Raw genomic sequence first — 20,263 nt, forward strand, 5'->3', positions numbered from 1 at the left:
CTTGAAATACATTTCATAAAGGAAAGTCAGGATAAGTATTTGATTCTTTTCCTTCATTTATTAATTTGTACAATAAATGAGTTGGTGTCCTAGCAACCTTCAAAGTCAACTGTTTTGTTATTAATATTACAAAGTCATAAATTTTTGTATATTTGATGTATTTCAATCCTTTTGCAGATACTTATTCTTTTTAAAGAAAGTGTGAGAGGGTGCTCACATTGTAGTTTTGATTTGCGTTTCTCTAATAATTAGTGATGTTGACCATCTTTTCACGTGGCTATTGGCTATCTATATGTCTTCTCTAGAGAAATGTCTATCAAATGTTATTTTAAAATGACTATTTCAAGTAGTTATTATTGAGGTTTTCTCACAGAGGAGATAGCAAGATTTGGGTTTATTTGCAGCTCCAGAATAAAACTCACATTTTGTCTACGGCACGCCTGCTAACTGTTCCCTAATGTCCATGCTACCCTTCTTCCTTAGTAACAGAACCCTTTAATTTTAGCTGGTTAATGTAATTGTCCGGAATAAAGATTCATTTTCTAGTCTCCCTTGCTAGAGGTAGGTGTGGATATTTTTTCACTTTCTTCTTGTTGACTGCAAGGGGGCAAACTGGCTGTGGCTCAAACAGCCATCTTGGGCCACAAGGTGGAAGTCTATGCTGAGCATGGTGGATCAGCAAAACAGGAGACTGGATACCTGATGACTTTGTGAGACTACTGTATCAGGACTGTACCTTCAACATTTTTAAAGACAGAGATACATTTCTCTTTGATTTAAACTCATTTGAGGCTTTCTATTGCCCACAGATAATCTTAATTCTAACTGAAATTCCATTAACCAGAGACTTATGTTTAGTAAGATCTCAAAAAAGAAAAATTCCTTAACTTTGTATGACAACAGATAGTTACTAGATTTATGGTGATCATTTCGCAATGTGTTTAAATGTCAAATCACTATGCTGTACAGCTGAAACTAACATAATATTGAACAAATATACCTGAATAAAATTTTTAAAATAAAAAATCAAATAAATAATAATTCTGGTAGGCTCCTCATACATACTTAAAAAAAGTACTTGTTGCAGTGTAATTTGTTCTTAACCTTTAGCTAAAGACAGCCACACTGAAAGAAGGTTAGCTATGTATGGGGAGACAGGAAATTCCAGAAAATAAACTATTTTACAGGGAGACTAAATTAGCATTCAAAAGGTAAAGGCAAAATCGAAGGCATTCCAAAGAGACAGGCAGATACAACTGATGCTGATTCCTCAGGCCCAGCTGTATCTTCTGCCTACAGTTCTGCAAAAATTTTCTTACATCATCGTAACAAGTTATCCCTTTTGCCTAAGCCAAAAAAAAAAAAAAACAACAAAATGACTTGTTTCTATTAGTCATAACCGAAAGAGTATTAGCCAATAGAACAGATAATACATACAGGATTGACCTGTATGTATTTATTTAGTATTACTGAGGAACAGCATACTCTGATAAGTAAAGTATTCCAGTAAATAAAAACTTTATAGGTAACTTAAGCTAATCCCCAAACTCAGCCCCCCACACGCAGCTACCACTGAATGTAGTTTGTCACTTTATTTTACAAAGTGATTGTGTATTTATCATTGTATTCAGTAAAATTTTGAGCTTCATTCTTTTAAAGATTTTCCTAGGAAGATGTGAGACATTTTCAATTTACATATGAGGAAATTAATAGTTTGGTTGTGTGCTTATTGTTTTTCAGCATGAATGGCTCACAGGCAGCATTCTGTAGAGTTTTGTAGACAGAAATAGAGGTAAGAAACTTTCTAGGAGGACTTTATGTACAAAAGCTGAAACGTGTGTTTGCTTTGTGATTTAAATTCACTGCTGGAACCAATCAAGGGGATTGCTGTGTGTAACTCAGACTTTGGTTTACCCTGGGCTTCTCACAGTTTCTGCAATCTGTACTCAAAAACATGCAAGTGTAAAACCTAGGTCTCTGCTAGAGCTTTCTGGAAAGAAGTAACAATATGAATGAGGCCTTGAGTTATTTAGCTGGGCCTTGAGATAAGAAAGAGGCTTCTACTTTTAAAAATGAAACAAGTGGACACTAGTATCATTGTCGATCGTTGGAGCTCCACCAATCAGGATCTTTGCAGGAGCCCTTCTCCACGTGACTGGGATCATCTCATCACTGAATATGCAGTGGGGCCTCCTCTCCATGTTATCAGAAGTGTAAGTTTAATTCATTTTAATTCTTTATTGTTATTGATAGTTGGCTGTTTATATTGTGATTTTTATGGAATTGGGTATATAGCGCTTAATAATAAACTTTTGCAGATGTTATCTGGCAGGAGTTTATGTTTCTAAGCTTTTATAATTTGAATTGCATTTTATACTAAGTTGCATGAATTATACCTAGAAGTTTAGAGTTATATACTTATTAACTTATATTCACAGCCAGTAAATTGTGATCAGCCACCAGTGAGCCTAACTTATTTTATTTTATTGGATGCTTGTGTTTTTAACATCAGGTTACATCTCTAAACATTCGTTTTTTTCCTTCTAAGTTGTCTTAAAAAGTTATGGTTTTCTCATCTTACAAATGCAGAAATCTATGATTTGAAGTGAGGAGTTTATGAAGATTTATGACACTGAGGGGTCCTTAGCTGCCTTTGGGGATAGTTTGAAGTTTATTTGCAATATGAGTATGTGCTTATTATCTCTTTGTTTAAAACCTGGTCTTGGTTCTCACTCATGAATTTTCTTAAAAATAAGTAGTTTCAGGTGACAGGTGGGGAAATTAATCATCTGGTTGAGCACTTGTCATTTTATAACAGTGAATAAATAGCCTCTGCAGTCAGCTGCTATTGAGTGAGGTTTGGCATTTTATCCCAAACAACTGTGGTGTAATATCCTTTTATTATTCAACTAAAATTTGAGCCTTTTTAAAGCTTTATTTGAACCATTGTCTCCTTTTCAATTTACAAGTAAAGAAAATAATTGGCCAAGAAGCATACCATTTTAAGCATCAAAACCCTAATTTTAATGGAAATATTTTGATATAAAAAACACTTACCTGCTTTCCTAAACAGAATATTGTATACTAAGCGTAATAAGACTCTTTCATGTTGACTCCAGGTTGCCAAAATGGTCAAATATTTTACTAAGCTTTTAATGCTGCAAAGTCTTCAGGAATGAGTTGGAGATATATATGTATATATACACACAGGATCTATGATGAATGAGTCCCATACTACTGTGCTTTCTCAGCTGCCATTTGTCATTTTTTATTACTGTCAGTATGACATTATTTCTCATCTTCTTCCTTATTTCACACATAATTGTACAGTTAGTAGTTTTCAGTTTCTTCCTTTCTTTCTTTCGGTTTGGCAACGGTCCAGTTTTTTTTTTCCCCCCAGTGAAACCTTACAAAAATATATAAAATAAAAAGACTTGTGCTGTGGAAGTGCAATAGGGGGTCTACTGCTCTGCTGCTTAGCCTCCATACCTGCTTTCCAGTGCACAACACCAAGGTGTCTGATGGAACCTCAGGCCACCACCAAACAGTTCAATATCACTGGTCAAACCTAAGAGTGACTTTCTCTATCCTGAGGGATAAATTTTGGCGGGAAATGTCATCTGGTATCAAAAGGCAATTAACAAAAAAATCCATGATCTCATTATTCAGTAACCTCTATTAGTATAACAAACAAAAATATAAGCAAAACATTTAAGGTTCAAAATGTAAACAATATAGAAAGGTTAATAAGGAAAAGAAATGCCTTCCTCAATCTTGCACATACCCTCCATCTCATCAAGACCCTTCTCAAAGGTAACCATGATTAAGTTACTTGTGATTTCTTTCATAGTGTATATGAGCATGCATGTGCACATGTGTGAATAAAGCCTTGTAAATAAAACTTTACACATGCACAAGCTATCATATTATACTTCGTTATGCACTTTGCTTTTTTTCATTTAATAATATATCAGCTATAAACAAGATTATACTGTATAGCACAGGGAAATATATACAAGATCTTATGGTAGCTCACAGAGAAAAACATGTGACAATGAATATATATATGTTCATGTATAACTGAAAAATTGTGCTCTACACTGGAATTTGACACAACATTGTAAAATGATTATAAATCAATAAAAAAAGTTAAAAAAAAAAAGGTTCCTTTCCACTTTCCTAAGAAGAGATTAGCATTAGCTTCATACTCCAATGGACTGTGGAAGGGGGATGGGGCAGGGAGTAGGCAACAAAATAGAGATTCAGGGAAACAAGGTGTAGGTGTAAGTGTTCTTGATGGTTAGGATGGGTGAGGAAACTAAATAGCTTCTTGATTCTGACTAATGCCTCAGTTATTGTATTTTTGCTCTCGTGGGTACAGGAATTGGCCATCTCCTTTGCTTAAAATTTATTTCTACTATCTGCTGCTTTCACTTACAGACTCCACTTCCACCTTCCCTATCCAATAGCAAGACAGAATTTAGTTTCTCCTCCTAAAGCTACCTGATAGCTAAAAACACCTGATATAAAAACACATACCTGGAGATTGGCTTCTGGAATGGCAGAGTGAGGACCTCAGTGAACTCACTCTCCCTCTAAAACAACGAAAATACAAGCAAATAAACTATTTCAGAACTTTGGCATTCAATGAAAGCTACAGAATGAACTATAAAATCCAAGAGAAACTACTGAACAAAGATACTCTTGAGAAAAGCCCAGGTATTTGAGGTGGAATATGGTCCAAATACCACACAAATACTGAAAACACCAGTTCCAATCCTGTCTACTGGCTGAGGGACCTGTGACCGTCACTTAATGCCTCTGAGTTCAAGTTCATCTCATTTCCCCCTATCTACCTGTGAGAATTAAATAATGTAATGTGGTAACAACAACAAAACACTCATGGGTATGGATATGAGCTATTTATGTAAAAAAAAAAACTTGTTAATCCAATCTCTACCTCACACATGGAAGATAAACTATTTGCAGTCAAGCCATTTAAAAGCTTTAGATTCTGTTCCAACACTGTGCTTTACCTTTCCATGTAGTTATTAATGCATTGTTTCTCAAAAAAAGAGGGACAATAAAGCCACAATTGTAACCTGACATCCATCTCAAAGTGACAATTCTGAAATTCTTTGGCAAAGCATTTCTCTGCCCTAAGTCTTAATCTTTCCAGTACATTTCTCAAAGGACAATTTCTACTCCTTCCTCTATATCCTCTATATTAGCGTAAGCTGTCTTTCACACCTAGCTGCTTTAGAGTTTCCTTTCTTCGCAGCAACAACCCTACAATTATAATGTCTTTTTCCCTCTGATTTCAAACAGCATCTTAAAAACAAATCTTAACCCAAACTATCCAATCCATACTGTACCATAAATTTATAGTCTCCCAAACATATATACAATGTTGCAGCATAGTGGATTTACATATACTTTACTTTTTCATCATCAAAAATAGTTAACTGATTTTTCTCAACATGAATTACACCTCACGGGGAAAAGAACAAACACTAATACATATTTTACTAAGATTAGACTCCTACCTTAGGAGAAGTGGAGATATCTCTTCCTGCAGAAACAACTGTGTTTTCATTCACTCCTCCTGTCATTGGTGAGACGGTTGGTGGGGCTGGGGCTTTTCTTTTTACTCTCCTTTCAGTTTCCACTTCTTGAATTGGATTTACCAAATTATTTGGAGGAGGAGTTGGTTTAGGCTCATAAAAAGGATTTGTTCTAAATGAAAGAAGAATTAGTGTCAAATGTCTCTATCAAAATAGTTTATTCCCAACTAAAATACTAAAATATTTTCACTTTTAAAATTAGAAAAAAACTGAAAATGATAAGGAAAAACCCAAACCAATTATAACTCAAAATCTGGAAACAATCACTGTTAGTCTTTTTTTAAATCATTAACAGTAAAACTTCCTCTTTTAAAAAGTATTTTAAAACTTTAAAAATAAAACTCACACTCAGTTCTGCCATAATACAGAGTCTTATAAAAATGTTTATAATAGTAAATCCTATATATTCTCCACACCTAAGGAAAAGGAAGTAAGATGAGTTAATACTAATTCGTCTTTTTTTTTTATGCTCCTGTCACACCAAGCATTTTTTCCCTTGCATTTCAATGCTTCCCCTGTATTAAATTCCCTTCTCATAAGGGGACATGTTTTAGAAGTTCATTCAATGAAGTTCCTTTAATAGCAAATTCTTCCAGGCATTGAAAATGTCTTTATGCCAGCCTCATACTTAAACGATATTTCAGCTGGGTAGAGAATTTTAGTTGTTAGTTAATTCATCTCAGTGTTTTGAAGTATTAGCCTACTGTTGGTTTAATATTGCTCTTTTGTAAGTCATCTTTTGTCTCTGGTTGCTGTTAAGATCTCTTTATTTCTAGTTTTGAGCTATTTTACTATGATATGTCTAAGAGTGAATTTCTTATAATTTATCCTATTTCAGACTCTGTATTTCCTGAGTCTGGAGATTCATGTTTCACTAGTTCTGAAAAATTATCAGCCATTATCTCTTTGACAGTCTCCTCTTTATTCTATTTTCTTTACAAAATCTTATTAGACATATGTTGAATTACCTCTCTCCTTCATATTTTCACAAATTTTTATTCCTTCCTGTGCTACATTCCAGAAAATTCCTTCACATCTATGTTCCAGTTAAATTTTTTTCTTTTCATCTGTGTCTCATGTTCAATTCTCCATGAATTTTTAATTTCAATAAGTGTATCTCTTCACATGGCTGTGAAAGTAATACCTCAGGTACAGAGATTTGAGTCATTAATCATTTGTACATATCTCATAGTCTCTATCTGATAAATCTATTATTTGAAATCCTTGCATACATAATCTTGGTATTTTTTCTGTCTCCTGACTCTTTCTCTTAGTAAACTATTTCCTTGTGTATTTTGTAATTGTAGATTGTGAGTTTAGGGCTTACTCTGAGGAAATTCTGTGTAGTCAAAACTGGGAGTGCCTCTCTTCAGAGTGTTCTATGCTTGCATTTACCAAGCACTTTAGGAGCCACTTTGTTACTTTCTTGGCTTGGAGGTTCTCAGACCATCCTGCCAATATAACATCAAGTCTACATGAGGGTGGGCCTGTGTTTGTAACTTCTTAGGGAATACTTTTTTTTCCCTCTACCTAAAGGCAGAAAATCTTCCTGTTAACTCCCTTTATAAGTAGATATTGTTTCTAGGTAAGTTATTCATAAACACAAGTATCTGGTATTTATGATGATTATTCTTCCTATTATATAGTAATAAATTGTTATTCTGGTTATTATTTATTAGTTCGTTACATTTTTCCCTAACACCAGTCAGTTCCCTAGTGTTCAATATCCTGCATGCACAGTAACAATAGAAGTTCTGAGTCTATAAAGCTAAGATATAATATAATTACACCCAAATATAATTACACCAAGGGGATTCCACCTAGTCACATAAGGTCTGTGGTGGCAGCTTTCTGTGTTCAGTTATGCACGTTTTCTTGAACTGCAAATGTACCAGATTCATTTAGAACCAAAAACCAAGTATCTGTACCTTTGCCTAAAGACAGCTCACACTAGACTCTGGGTACAGACTCTAGACCAGAGAGGGGAAATATATCATACTTGTGACATCATTTTCACTCTATACTCATTGCAACAGTTAGTGTCATGGGACTCCTTCCCACTGAGCTAGGGGCACAGCCTAAGAAGCTCTCCCACCTCTGCTCAGGATAGGTGGTTTTAACTAAGTGGAGTTGGCGCCTATATAAAAACCTATTTCCTGTTCTTCATTTTCTTATGTCTGTGCGTTCAAGAGGAAAAGAACATGAAATAGATATAGGCATTTGAAAATTAGCTTTTCAGACCAAAATATTTTTGTTTAGTTACCAAGATATGCTTTAAGTATTCATATCTTATGCTTACCACCTACAGAACTTGGAAAAATTAAGCAAGAAACAATGGTTTTTTTTTAACTTCTTGTTTTTAATTGTGGGGGGGTAATTAGATTTACCTTTTGTTTTTTAGAGGAAGTACTGAGGATTGAATGCAGGACCTCGTGTATGCTAAGCATGTGCTCTACCACTTGAACTATACTCTCCCTCCTAAAGAAACAATGTTAAAATAAGTAGGTGTGCAGAAAAAGCTGGATGTCCTTTGTCAAAAGAGGCAGAAAATGGATCACATCCAACTTAGAATGGATAGATTACCAATAATATTAACTAACGTTTATAAAGTGCTTACATTGTTTTAAGTGTTTTATGTCTATTAAACCTATTTAATCCTTATAACAATCTTGTTTATCCCTCTAATTTTATCAGTAGCCTTATATACTTATTTTTCAAACTCTAAGAGTAGTTCAAAGAGAGGTAAATACAAAGAAATGGGGTAAAAACAAGAAATGTTTTAAAACTCCAAAACTTGGAAAAAGAGAAAAAAGAAATCTTCCCTCTCCCCCTCAAAGCTTACTATTTGCTAGCCGATGTCAAATGTTTCAGGACAGAAACACACTTCAATCTAACTGAATTAACTGAGTCATGTGAATTATTTGGGTGATATTTAAAAAAATTATTCCTGGTTAAATTTCTTTATAACAAATTTTCACTGTACTTTGTTAAGATGGTAGCTGCTATAATAATCACTATTAATTTATTATGTAAGAATGGTTAGTTTTAAGAAAAAAACTCAGAGGTGCTAGAGGACAATATTTTCTATTACAAAAGAATTTGTGTCTAACAGGAAAAAAATGACAGAATTCCTTAAAACAGGCAATTCTTCAGTGCACTTTATATAACTGAATTTACAATACTCAGTTGCATGTAACTTTTATAAAACTTATCTAGTAGGTATACAACGATAGATATTGTCCCTTTTCTTCATGTCTCTGTCTCAGTCTAACTATCTGAATATTGGTATTCTTTGTATGTTGAAGGTAAACGCAAGTCAGAAAAAAAGCTCAAATCAACTGATTTCCAAAGTTGGTTCCTTAGGCTCATACCTGAAACATAATCAAAATGAGTATTTTCTTGAAACCATTAGAGCTGTGTTTCTCAATCTGTTTTTACAGTGTGACATGTAGTAAAAATGAAATTTATATGACATGCTAGAGTAAACACAGGAAGCTGCTGGAAAATGAAGATACTAAGGACCTCCAAACCGTGCCTGACAGCCAAGAGGACTAAGGGAATCAGTATCTCTACACTCAATCCACCTGTGAGACAACAACATTCTAGGCACCACTGGTCAGGTCCTAAATCAGAGTAAGGACAAGAAACCTCTACTTATAGGGGCTTTGAATGATCCTCCATGTAAGTAACAGATTTCTAACTAAAACTGAATTTCCTACTCTTTAAAAATGAACATAGTATTGCTATCCTGTCTATGAGTTTCTCATTACACTGCTGCTGGCCTTACATGTTTAGAATAATGTAGTATTCACACAATACTATAAAAAAAAAGGAATGAACAGAAAATACTTCCATGTATATGAAATATCCAAAACAGTCAAATCCATATACACAAAAGGTAAATTAGTGGTTTCCAGGAGATGGTGAAAGGGATTAATCAGGATTAACTACTAATAGATATTAGATTTCTTTTTGGGGTGACAAAAATGTTCTGAAATTAGACAATGACTGATGATGGTTGCACAACACAGTGAACAAACTAAAAACCACTGAAGTGTACACTTTAAAATGTGGAATTTTGTTATGTAAAGTACATCTCAAGTTAAAAAGTGCTATTTAAAAAAGAGTATATAGGAATAGTACACATATATATGGTTGTGAACACTGTTCCCTTCTCTGTAAGAATTATGTAATTTCTGATAAATGCATTTTAAAAATATCTGAACTGTATTTTAGTAAAAAAATTATTTAAGAAATTAGCATAATTTCCACATACTGTTGATCATCTAGGACCCAAATAATCTATTTCAAGTCTTCTTACATCACTTTGAATAAATAAGAATTATTTTTATCCTTGTACTGTGTATTTAGTAATAGATTAGTTATATCATTAATTCATTGTGAATTAAAAATTCATCAGTGACATTAACTGGAAAATTGGACAGAATAATTTTAAATGACATTATTCATTGTTTAGAAAATAATTTACCCAAGAAAAAGAATTATAGAAAGAAAAACTAAAGTTGATTACAAACAGGATTAATAAACATACTGAAGCAAGGGTGCAGCAAAATCTGTAGTATTTTCCTCTCGCTTTAAAAATTTATTTTTCTTTGGAAAAACAATCCATATTAAAAAAAAAAAAAAAGAGTGTGTAGCTTCCCTGACTAAAATTCAATGGCAACTTACCTTGAGAAACTGACATACAACTATACCAGAAATGATTTCATGCTGGACCTCAAAAGTCACTTCATAAATGTTTTGGAAAATATTATTGCTTTATCAGTTTTCATTTCTGCTACATAACTGGAATAGCTGAACTAACCCCCCAAAATGAGAAAACTGAGAAACCCATGCAGTTGCCAAGTGTAAAGGACACATGCCAAAAGCAATGAAAGGTATATACTTCCTCTTGGAGGGGATAGATAATGCTGAGGTTCTGAAAGTGTTTTACCCATCAAAAAACTCAGCACTATTTATTTGTGATAGTTTTATGTCAGAGGATACATGAAGAGTTTGGTAATGAAAGATGAGTCATGTAGGCTTTTCATTTGATGAAAGGTCGTAAGTTCATTATTGAAGTAAGAAAATGTTTTAGAAGATTTCTGCTACTGAAGTTGAACCTACAAACTTCTGGAGAAAAAGAGGAGAAATACCAAGTAAGTAATTAATACAAATAGAGCTCTTCTTGGATATTAGCCGATGAGAAATCTCTAGAATTTATATATTCCTGCAAAAAAGCTGAATGTTACAGACTACCTCTGGTAACCTCAGGTGATTGAGCAATTTAGAATGCTTTTTATTCATAGGAAACTTGTAAAGTGACTTTCATGTGGAAAAAAGAGAATGGTCAAAAGCAAACACTCAGTAATTCTGATTTTAGTTTTTATTAAGGTATTTAAAAGTTTAAGCAAACATTAGATGTCTCTTTAATTTGTTAATAGGAGAGAGCAGGGTGTGTGCATGTTGTGTAATACCCATGCATCTTGGAATGACTGAATGCTTGTATTTAAAGTTTGCATTTACATTCAAATACTCTAGGTGTGTGGCTATTACTCAGCACCTACACCACCCATGAGAAATTTTATTTTGATCACACGTTAGCTATTTCAAAGAAAACAAATATAATAACTTAACCAAGAGGTGAGCCAACTTTTTCAACCCCTGTATAGTTATTAATTAATATTGAGATCTCAACCTGAGTTTGGAATCAGGTTAGTATGATGTAATTCTCATACTTTTAGAAGGTTAGAACTTTTTTAGGTTTTATCAAAATGTAGCCATGCCCAATGGGGAAGCATGCAGGACATGTGAGAGTCATTAGCCATGTATTATAAAATGGGAAAAGGTTGAGAAATGCAGTTCCAGAGCAACAGAAAGCAAGTCAACTACCTCATTCTTTCAAACAAAAGTCTTCCGAATATTTGAACTTGGTTATTATAGTTCCTTAAATTGTTTCTTTTCTAAGTCAAACAGTCCCTAGGCCCTCAATCACTGTTCATTCGACATGATCATTTTAATGACTCTGGACATTTTAATGATTCTGTTGCTCTACTCTGTTAATGCTCTGAATTATCAATGTCCCTTGTAAAGTGCAATGCTTAGAAGTAAAATACTGCTCAAAAGTGGAGCGGACCAATACACAGGAGAGAGATGACATTTTTCCCTTCACACAAAGCAACTACTCCCAACTTTCATACATCAAAGGAGCCTTTTTATCACTTCCCTCTCAACCTATCTATCCCATATTTTGAAAGACTTTCCTACTAAACTGTATTTTTAAAGAAATAATAATTTCCTTCAAGATCTAAATAATGTTAACATACTAAAGTTCAGTATTTCCAAGGAAAGCAAAGACACATACAGCCCCACTGCAAATAACATGTAATTATTATTCAGGTTTTTTAAAATGTTCAATTCTATAAAATTAAAGATTGCTGTGTGTAGGTTTTCTTTTAAACAGTTTTATTTAGTTATAACTTATAAAAAGTATAACTTGATGAAGTTTTTACATATGTATACAAGTGTGAACCTGTCCACACAATCAAGATAAATATTTCCATTTCTGCAAAAGTTTCTTTGTGCTCTTTTTAATTCCTCTCTTCCTCTACCTCCAACCATAGGCAATTCTCGTCTGCTTTCTCTCAATACAGATGGTTTGTATTTTCTAGAGTTTTAATAAAGGGAATGATACAGTTTGTGTTCTTTTTCAGCCTGGCTTCTTTCACTTGGCATAACTTTTACATTCATCCATGTAGTTACATGTATCAATAGTTTTTTTTTATTACTGAGTACTATTCCACTGTATGGATATACCACAATTTGTTTATCTATTTGCCTATTTATGGACATTGGGATTATTCTTATTCCTTGCTATTATGATAAATAAAGAGGTTGAAATAGTCACATACAAATCTTTTTGTGGACATATGCTTTGATTTCTCTTGGGTAAATACCTAGGAATGGAATGACTAGGTTGAATGATAGGTATTGTTTAACTTTTCAAGAAACTGCTTAACTGTTTTCTAAAATGGTTGTAATATTTAGAATTTTGAGAGCCCTGTGAGAGTATCAGTGGTTCCATGTCCCTGACAGTATTTGGTATAGTAAGTCTTTTAAATTTTAGCAATGCAAGTGGGAGTATAGTGGCACCTTACATGGTTTTAATTTGCATTTATTTCCTTGATGACTAAGATGTTGAATATCTTTCTGTGTGCACATTGGCCACTCTTTTATCTTGTTTTGGTGAAATGCCTGCTTAAATCTTTTCCATCTTAAAAAAAAATACTTTGTCTTATTATTGAGTCAAAAGAGTTCTTCGCATTTTCTTGATAGAAGTCTTGCCTGATAGGTGTTCTGCAAAGAATTTTGGCCAAACTGTGGCATACCTTTTTAGTTTCATAAGTTTTTTTTAAGAGATAAAGGTTTTAATTTTGATGAAGCCCAAGTTAAACATTTTCTGCCTTTGACTCTGTGTTCTTTGGGTTCTATTCAAGAAATTTTTGCCTAACCCAGGTTCACTAAGATTTTTCTCCTACACTTTCTTTTCAAAATTCTAGTGTTTTTGTTTTTACTTTTAGATATAGGATCTATTTTTAGTTAAATTTTGTATTTGCTGTGAAGTAAGGATTGTAGTTCTTTCTTTCTGGAGGAGGGAAGGGGGATATAGACCTCTGTCTGTTCCAGCATTATTTGTTGTAAAGATTATCCTTTCCTGACTTCCCTTGCTAGTTTTGTCAAAAATCAATTTGTAATATGTGTGAGGATCTATTTCTAGATTTGCATATTCTCTTCCATCGAACTATGTTTACTTTTAAGCCAATCCACGAAGTCGTGGTTATGAGTCTTGAAATTGGGTAGTGTTAAGTCCTCCAACTTTGTTCTTTATCAAAATTGTTTTGGCTATTCTTGGTTCACTGCATTTCTATACACATTTTAGAATTAGCTTATCAACTACTACCAAAAAGTATACCAAAATTTTTATTAGGATAGCACTGAATCTGTATATTAGTTTGAACCTGTACATCAGTTTGAATCCATGGTGACAGTATTTCTCTCCATTGACTTCTCTCAGCAATCTTTCGTTGTTTTCAGCATACAGGTATTGCCCATTCTTGTTCAAATTTATCCCTGAGTTTTGTTTGGGATGCTTTTATATACTGTATTTTAGAATTTTCTATTTCTGACTGTTCATTGTTACTACTGAGGAATACAACTGAATTTGTATATTGATCTTGTATCCTATAACATAGCTAAATTTACTTTTTAATTCTAATAGACTTTTTAGAGATTCCTTTGCATTTTTCTACTTAAGTAATTATGCCATCTGTGAAAAAAATATAGTACTGTATATCTTTAAGTAACGTGTAAAAAGCTTAAAACCGTATCTTCAATTTCCCTTTACTCAGCCTTTATGCTACTACTGTCATACGTTTTACTTCTACCCATGTTATAAAATCCAGAATATATTATTATTTAAACTTTAAACAATTACCTTTTAAAGAGATTTAAAAAAATAAGACACATATTTTATATATACTATTTATTTGCCATTTCCTGTGCTCTTCACTCCTGTATGTAGATCCAAACTTCCAAGTAGCGTCACTCTCCTCCTGCCTGAAGGACTTCTTTGTAACATTATTTTGCGAAGCAAATCTGAGGGTGATGAATTCTCTCAGCTTTTATATATCTGGAAACGTCCATTATTTTGACTTTTTTTTTCTTTCTTGGAATAGAAATTTGTTGAAAGTTTTTTTTTGGTTTTGTTTTTTTCTTTGAGTATTTAAAGAATATCACCCACTGTCTTCTGACTTGAATTATTTTTGCTGATAAGCCTGGCTGTAGTTTTGTGTTTTTTTTTCATCATTCTTATAGTTCATCTTGAGGTTCATTCAGTGTCTTAGACCTATAGGTTTATATTTATTTTTTTCGATTTCTAAAACTTTTGGCCATAATTTCTTCAAATGTTTTTTCTGTTTCCCTCACCTTTTTCTCCTCTTCTTTTAGAAATCCAATTACACACTTGTTATGTTGCTGGAAGTTGTCCTACTGATCTTCTGTTCATTTTTTTTTCATTTCTGTTCCCTTTTATGTTTTAATCTGGAGAGTTTCTATTGCTAAGTCTTTAAGTTCACTAATAGTTCCCTTTGCAATAACTAACATGGAGTTTAATCTCATCCAGTGTGTTTTTCATCAGCCTTCATATATTTCATCTCTATAAATCCAATTTGGAATTCTTTTTTGTCTTCCATGCCCATGTTTCCTTTCACCTTCTTGAATATCTGGAGTATATTTATAACTGCTAAATAATCATACTTGCCTTAATTCTATTATCTGTACTGTTTCTGCATCCATATCTAATGACTCAGTTTCCTTCTCATTATTGGTCAGATTTTCCTGTTTCTTTACATGCCTGATAAATTTTTTTGATTGGCTATGAGACATTGTGAATTTTATATTTTGGATGCTAGATTCTTTTTTGGTATTCCTTTTAATATTCTAGGGCTTTGTTTGGGATGCTGTTACCTGGAATCATTTTGTTTCTTTCGAACTTTGCTTTTAAGCTTTATTAGGAAGGTTAAGAACAGTCTTTAGTCTAGGGCTGATTCGGCCCTACTACTGCAACGACAGCCTTCTGAGGACTCAAATCGATGCCCCATGTGTTAGGAAGTCTCTTCTCTCTGGCTGGTGGAAACCCAAACTATTCTTGACCCTGAGTGAACTCCAGAGATTGTTTCTGTCTGATTCTTTGTTCTCAGTTATTTCCTCATAATGCATGCACTGATCAATACTCAGCTAAAGACTCAACAGGAACTTTATACAGATCTCTGAAACTCTGTGTGTAGCTTTCTCCTCTCTGATATTCTGTTCACAAATTCTAGCCATCTCCATAACTCCAAAGTCCAAACTCTCACCTCCTCAACTCAGGGAGATTCTAGGGTGTTTCGGTTCTTACTCCCTGAACTGCAGTTGGAAACTCTCTCCTACAAATATGCTGGTACAATTTTAGAGCTCACCTTCTTTGTTTCTATTCTCTTGGGGATCCTGTGCTATTTGTTTCCAATGTCTGAAAACTACTGTTTCACACATTTTATTTAGTTTTTCAGTTATATAAGACAAGAAGCTCTATTCAGTCTATGCTACCTCTATCATGGCTGGAAGTTTCATTGTTGCTTTTTAAACATACTCAGGGCAGCAGTCTGCAGCTACACAATTGCACTATACAACTCCAGAATACAAAGTGAACATACCCTCCTCCCACCTCTACTCTAGACCTGAGTAAAATGGAAGCCCTAATCACACTATTTATATTGAGCTTATGGTCAATAAATCTCTCATTTGAGTAAAACTAATAACTCAAAGGCAGATAACTCCTAATTTATAAATGTCATGATCTCGTTGTTTGGAATCTGAATAAATCTTCTTATCAAATCATTATCATAAATGATTATTTGGTTCCCACAATAGACCCATCATAACATAACTTAAGTGTAACAACTTCAATAATCAATTAAAAACATTCAAGTACCATTTATAATATGGTAGTTGTGAGAAGACACAATTGGATTTCTAACCAGAGATGCCAGAAACATATTTGTCATTTGTTAGTTTAGGGTGCACACATACTCATGCAAGAGTGTGAGAGAATAAGGGTCAAGTTAATAAAAATTCAGATGGAGGATGAGATAGATACTAACTTGTAAACTGTATATTAACATAGGGGCAGACCTCTTTTTACCCATCTAAAGGTATATTACAGAAAGATCTCATTAAAATATGATAATAGCAAAATGAAATGTACTTACTCATCCAACTCCTCTTCTTCAGTTCTGGAACTATCAGCATAGAGATACTTGCTCATGTCCACTGGTCTTAAATTTTTTCTTTTTGTAGGCTGGGGAGGAGAATCCTTTATAGTTACAAAGGTTTCTGGCTCATCGAATGGGTTCAAATACTGTGGAGTCTGTACCTCTTTAAAGGGATTATAGCTGTTATTATAAAAAGATTCTTCTGGTTTTTTAGGTGAAACTGTTTCAGAGATTTGTTCTATAAAACAATAGGGAAAGATGAATTAAATCAAGTTAATATTATCTGGTATTTTCTTATATTTTTAGTGTTTTCAAAAATACTCAGTCTTAAATTAATAAAGTCTAGGGGGCTGAAAGAGTATAGAGTCATTATATGCTTGAGAGAGACTAAGTTCAGAAGACGTGATATCTAAGATCTTTGTCTACTTCTCCAGGAATGATGCTCCCCAAAATAGCATCTTTGAATTGTTAATGCCCTTGGAATCTCTAAAAAAATTAGCTTTATGGTATGCCAATTTTAGACATTTTAACCTTCTTAAGTATTCTATTTTTGCTTATTTTATTTCATTATACTGGCTTGCCATTGCAAACTGATACAGAATAAATTTCTGTTTTTAAAAGAAGATAAAATGGATTAAATTTTCAAAGGTTCTTTGGTAGTTATACAAGCAGAGACCACTTAGGAATCTGAAAACTCATTCAGGAATATATCAAAAATACATGCATGTATCACTAAATTCGTCTTTGTAGTCTTCAAAGAGCAGGTTTATATATGCTATAAAGACCTTAAATCATTAGAGCTTTTAATGAAATGTTTAATTTCTTTCAATATAACTCATATCCAATCAACACTCTATTTAACACAAAGGAATAACAAGAATTCTGAAGTCAAAAGAACTATATTAAATTCCTATTGAGAAGCTGATAGACGTGTTACACCAAATTCTTCTAAACTTTACTATTTCAAATTTCAACTTGAAAATAAGGATACTCTTAAAAATAAAACTGACTTTACAGCACAAAAAGCACTACAACAGTATCATGTCTTCCAATAACACTTATGAAGTGCTTAGGACCAGCCTTTTTCTTTTACTCTTATGTTTATTAATATTTTAAAAGAAAACTAGAATATGTAATAAAACTGTTCAAAATTCCAATTTGACTGATATAAATATTTTGCCAAATTGAAACACAGTTTGAGTCTATAATCAGATAGTACAAAACCAATCTTAATTATGCCATGTAACTCTAACAAAACATTCTATAAGAAAGCAAAAAATTGGTTATTAAAATCTTCAAGAAAAATAATTGTTTCATAAGTGACATTTCAAACAAAGTAATCCAATTATTATTAAAATCTCATGATTAATATATATTTATGATGTTCATATTTTAGAGTCAAACTACTTTTTACTAATGCTTTATATATTAGCCCAGAAAACATATTTTGTCTTTACATTGAAAAAACAGAAACAAGAAATTTAAAAAAAAAAAAACCTCTGAATTGAAATTCTGTACACCATGGTGAAGCAATTATAAAGTGTGAAAGGGAATCATAACAAAGTCATAATAAATCAACACTGAAATGAATTTAAATACAGCCTATGCTAAAGAAGAGACTCAGTAACTGTATCTTTTGTAACACCAGGATAATACTCAATACTATAACATTACTATAATCTTCATAATAATCAAAATGAAGCATTATTTTTTCTCTGTAGGGGAAGAGAGACTGCAAAGTTTTTGCCTATTCAATGTTTTGTTAACAAATATCAAGTCTCAAAATGCTTAAGAAACTGACAAAATCTGTCAATAGAAATAAGATTTTTATTTTTACTTTCAGGTAGAGGATTGCAAAAATTGATCCAACCAATTCATCAGTTACAAAATGAAAAAGCAAGAAAGTATTCAAACCATAGAGCAAGATTTGAAGATAACAGAACTGGCAACACTGGCAACAAAGGAGGGTTTAAGATGAGATTATTTTATATAAAGGCTAACAAATACATTTAATAACTTTCTAAAAGCATCACTGAATCACAGAATGTCATGAATCTAAGAGGAGAACTAAAACTATAAAAGCAAAAACAAAAACAAGGTCCTACTATACAGCACAGGGAGCTATATTCAATATCCTGTAATAAACCATAGTGGGAAAGAATATGAAAAAGAATATATATATGTATAACTGAATCACTTTGCTATACACCCGCAACTAACACATTGTAAATCAACTATACCTCAATCTACAAAAACAAACAAAACAAAACTAGAGGTCTTACTTCTTCAACAGCTCTTATCTAAGCTTTAGGAGTTTAAAACTACTTGATAAGAAAAATGACTCAGAAAAAAAAATACCTGGTTTTACTCCTTACATATATGTTGTTATATGGTGGGAATGATTCTCAATCTTTTTTCTGCTCTGTGCTATTCACATGCACAACTTACTCTCATTACTGAGAGTAATTCTCAGTCACAGACATGGAGTTGTGGGTGGAGGAGCCATCAGACAGCAGTGTGAGGGCAGAAGAGCTGTATAGAGAGGGGTCGCCTCCACCACCCCAATATGGGTAGGTACCACAGTGTGACCTTGCTTGGTAGGCCACACCAAAGAGATTTTACTGTATGCCAGCTAGGTAACATACTATTATTGTCTCTAACTTCAGAACTTTACTATTTGATCAAAGTAACAAAGAATTAAATAATAAGCCTCATGTAAATATCTACACAAGGCTTTTTTTTTCACTTCAAAAATAATTAAGTGGAAGCTACCCAGAACTGCTGATCAACTGTAAGTGGTACTGAATAAAAATGTTACTGTCATAAACAAAAATTACTTTATAGGTCTTTAAAAAAAATCTCTTCCTCCCCTTACAGTTCAACAGAACTTGACTATATAAAGGCTTTAAAAATACAGAAAAAAAACCTGCTACCTTCTGAATCAGGATCTCCAAACGGATTTAATTCTGCTACATCAGGATCACCAAATGGATTTAAATTCACAGTGGCCAAGTCCTTTTCTGCTTCGTCCAAAAAGTTAAGTTTGTTGATAAGCTCTGAAAATAAATATACGTGTCAGTTCGCTATGGTTAAGCATAATTATTGTTCATTCATGAAATGGCTCAAACTGTAAAAATTCACACTAATAATACCTGCAAATAATAAGATATAGCATCTTACCAATGGCAGAATGCCGTTCGAGTAGTTTGTAGCATACCAACATATTCACATAAAACAAAATAAACATATGAATGTTAATTTGAAAATTATATCAGATAACAAACTGGAGAAACTTTCATCTGAATGTAATTTCATCCAATAAAAAAATACTGACATAGATTTTTAGAAAAAACATCCCTCATTCCTAAATATGAATAAATCAAATGGGTTTAATATAAGCAAATATTTTAAAAACAATATAGTTACAATACATAAGCTAACTGAAGAAATACTATCATGTTATATGACCAATTATTATTTCATGTTTTTAAAATCACTGCCTATCAAGGATCCGGATATAGGCTTTGCTAAAGATGGTAAGTTGTTATGTTGTTGCCTGTTGGTGCACTACAAATTACCAGAAAAAAAAAGAAGTATTCAAGAAAAAACACAAAGACAAAACTGACAGCTAAGTACAGACGGAAGTCAAGACGTAGCAGGTCACAGTAAATACAAGCAATCAGAAGCAGAAAGAAAGGAAGAAAGCTCTTAGACCTTCAGAGGAACTGGCTGATTTAGCTGAAGGCATATTTGCTTGCTTTATGCAGTCATCTTGATCTTCATCTAAGCTGCTCAGAGCATTCAATTGGTTTACAATTTCTGTAAACAGAA

General features: G+C 33.0%; 1 protein-coding gene across 19 annotated transcripts in view; it reads right to left on the reverse strand.

Moving 5' to 3' along the window:
* EHBP1 (EH domain binding protein 1) overlaps positions 1-20,263 on the reverse strand; it is a 391,476-nt gene that overhangs the window by 131,405 nt on the left and 239,808 nt on the right. For 12 of the 19 annotated variants that reach the window (XM_072937655.1, XM_072937665.1, XM_072937653.1 and 9 more), the window contains 4 exons: positions 20,147-20,251; positions 19,366-19,488; positions 16,430-16,670; positions 5,547-5,736 (listed from right to left, as the gene is read on the reverse strand). In XM_072937655.1, the coding sequence (XP_072793756.1) occupies positions 5,547-5,736; positions 16,430-16,670; positions 19,366-19,488; positions 20,147-20,251 (659 nt within the window). The remainder of the gene's footprint in view (positions 1-5,546; positions 5,737-16,429; positions 16,671-19,365; positions 19,489-20,146; positions 20,252-20,263) is intronic. The other 7 variants (XM_072937664.1, XM_031675652.1, XM_031675650.1 and 4 more) reach the window with 1 other exon arrangement.

This window comes from Vicugna pacos, chromosome 15 (assembly GCF_048564905.1).
Source record: "Vicugna pacos chromosome 15, VicPac4, whole genome shotgun sequence".
Taxonomy (NCBI): Eukaryota; Metazoa; Chordata; class Mammalia; order Artiodactyla; family Camelidae; genus Vicugna; species Vicugna pacos.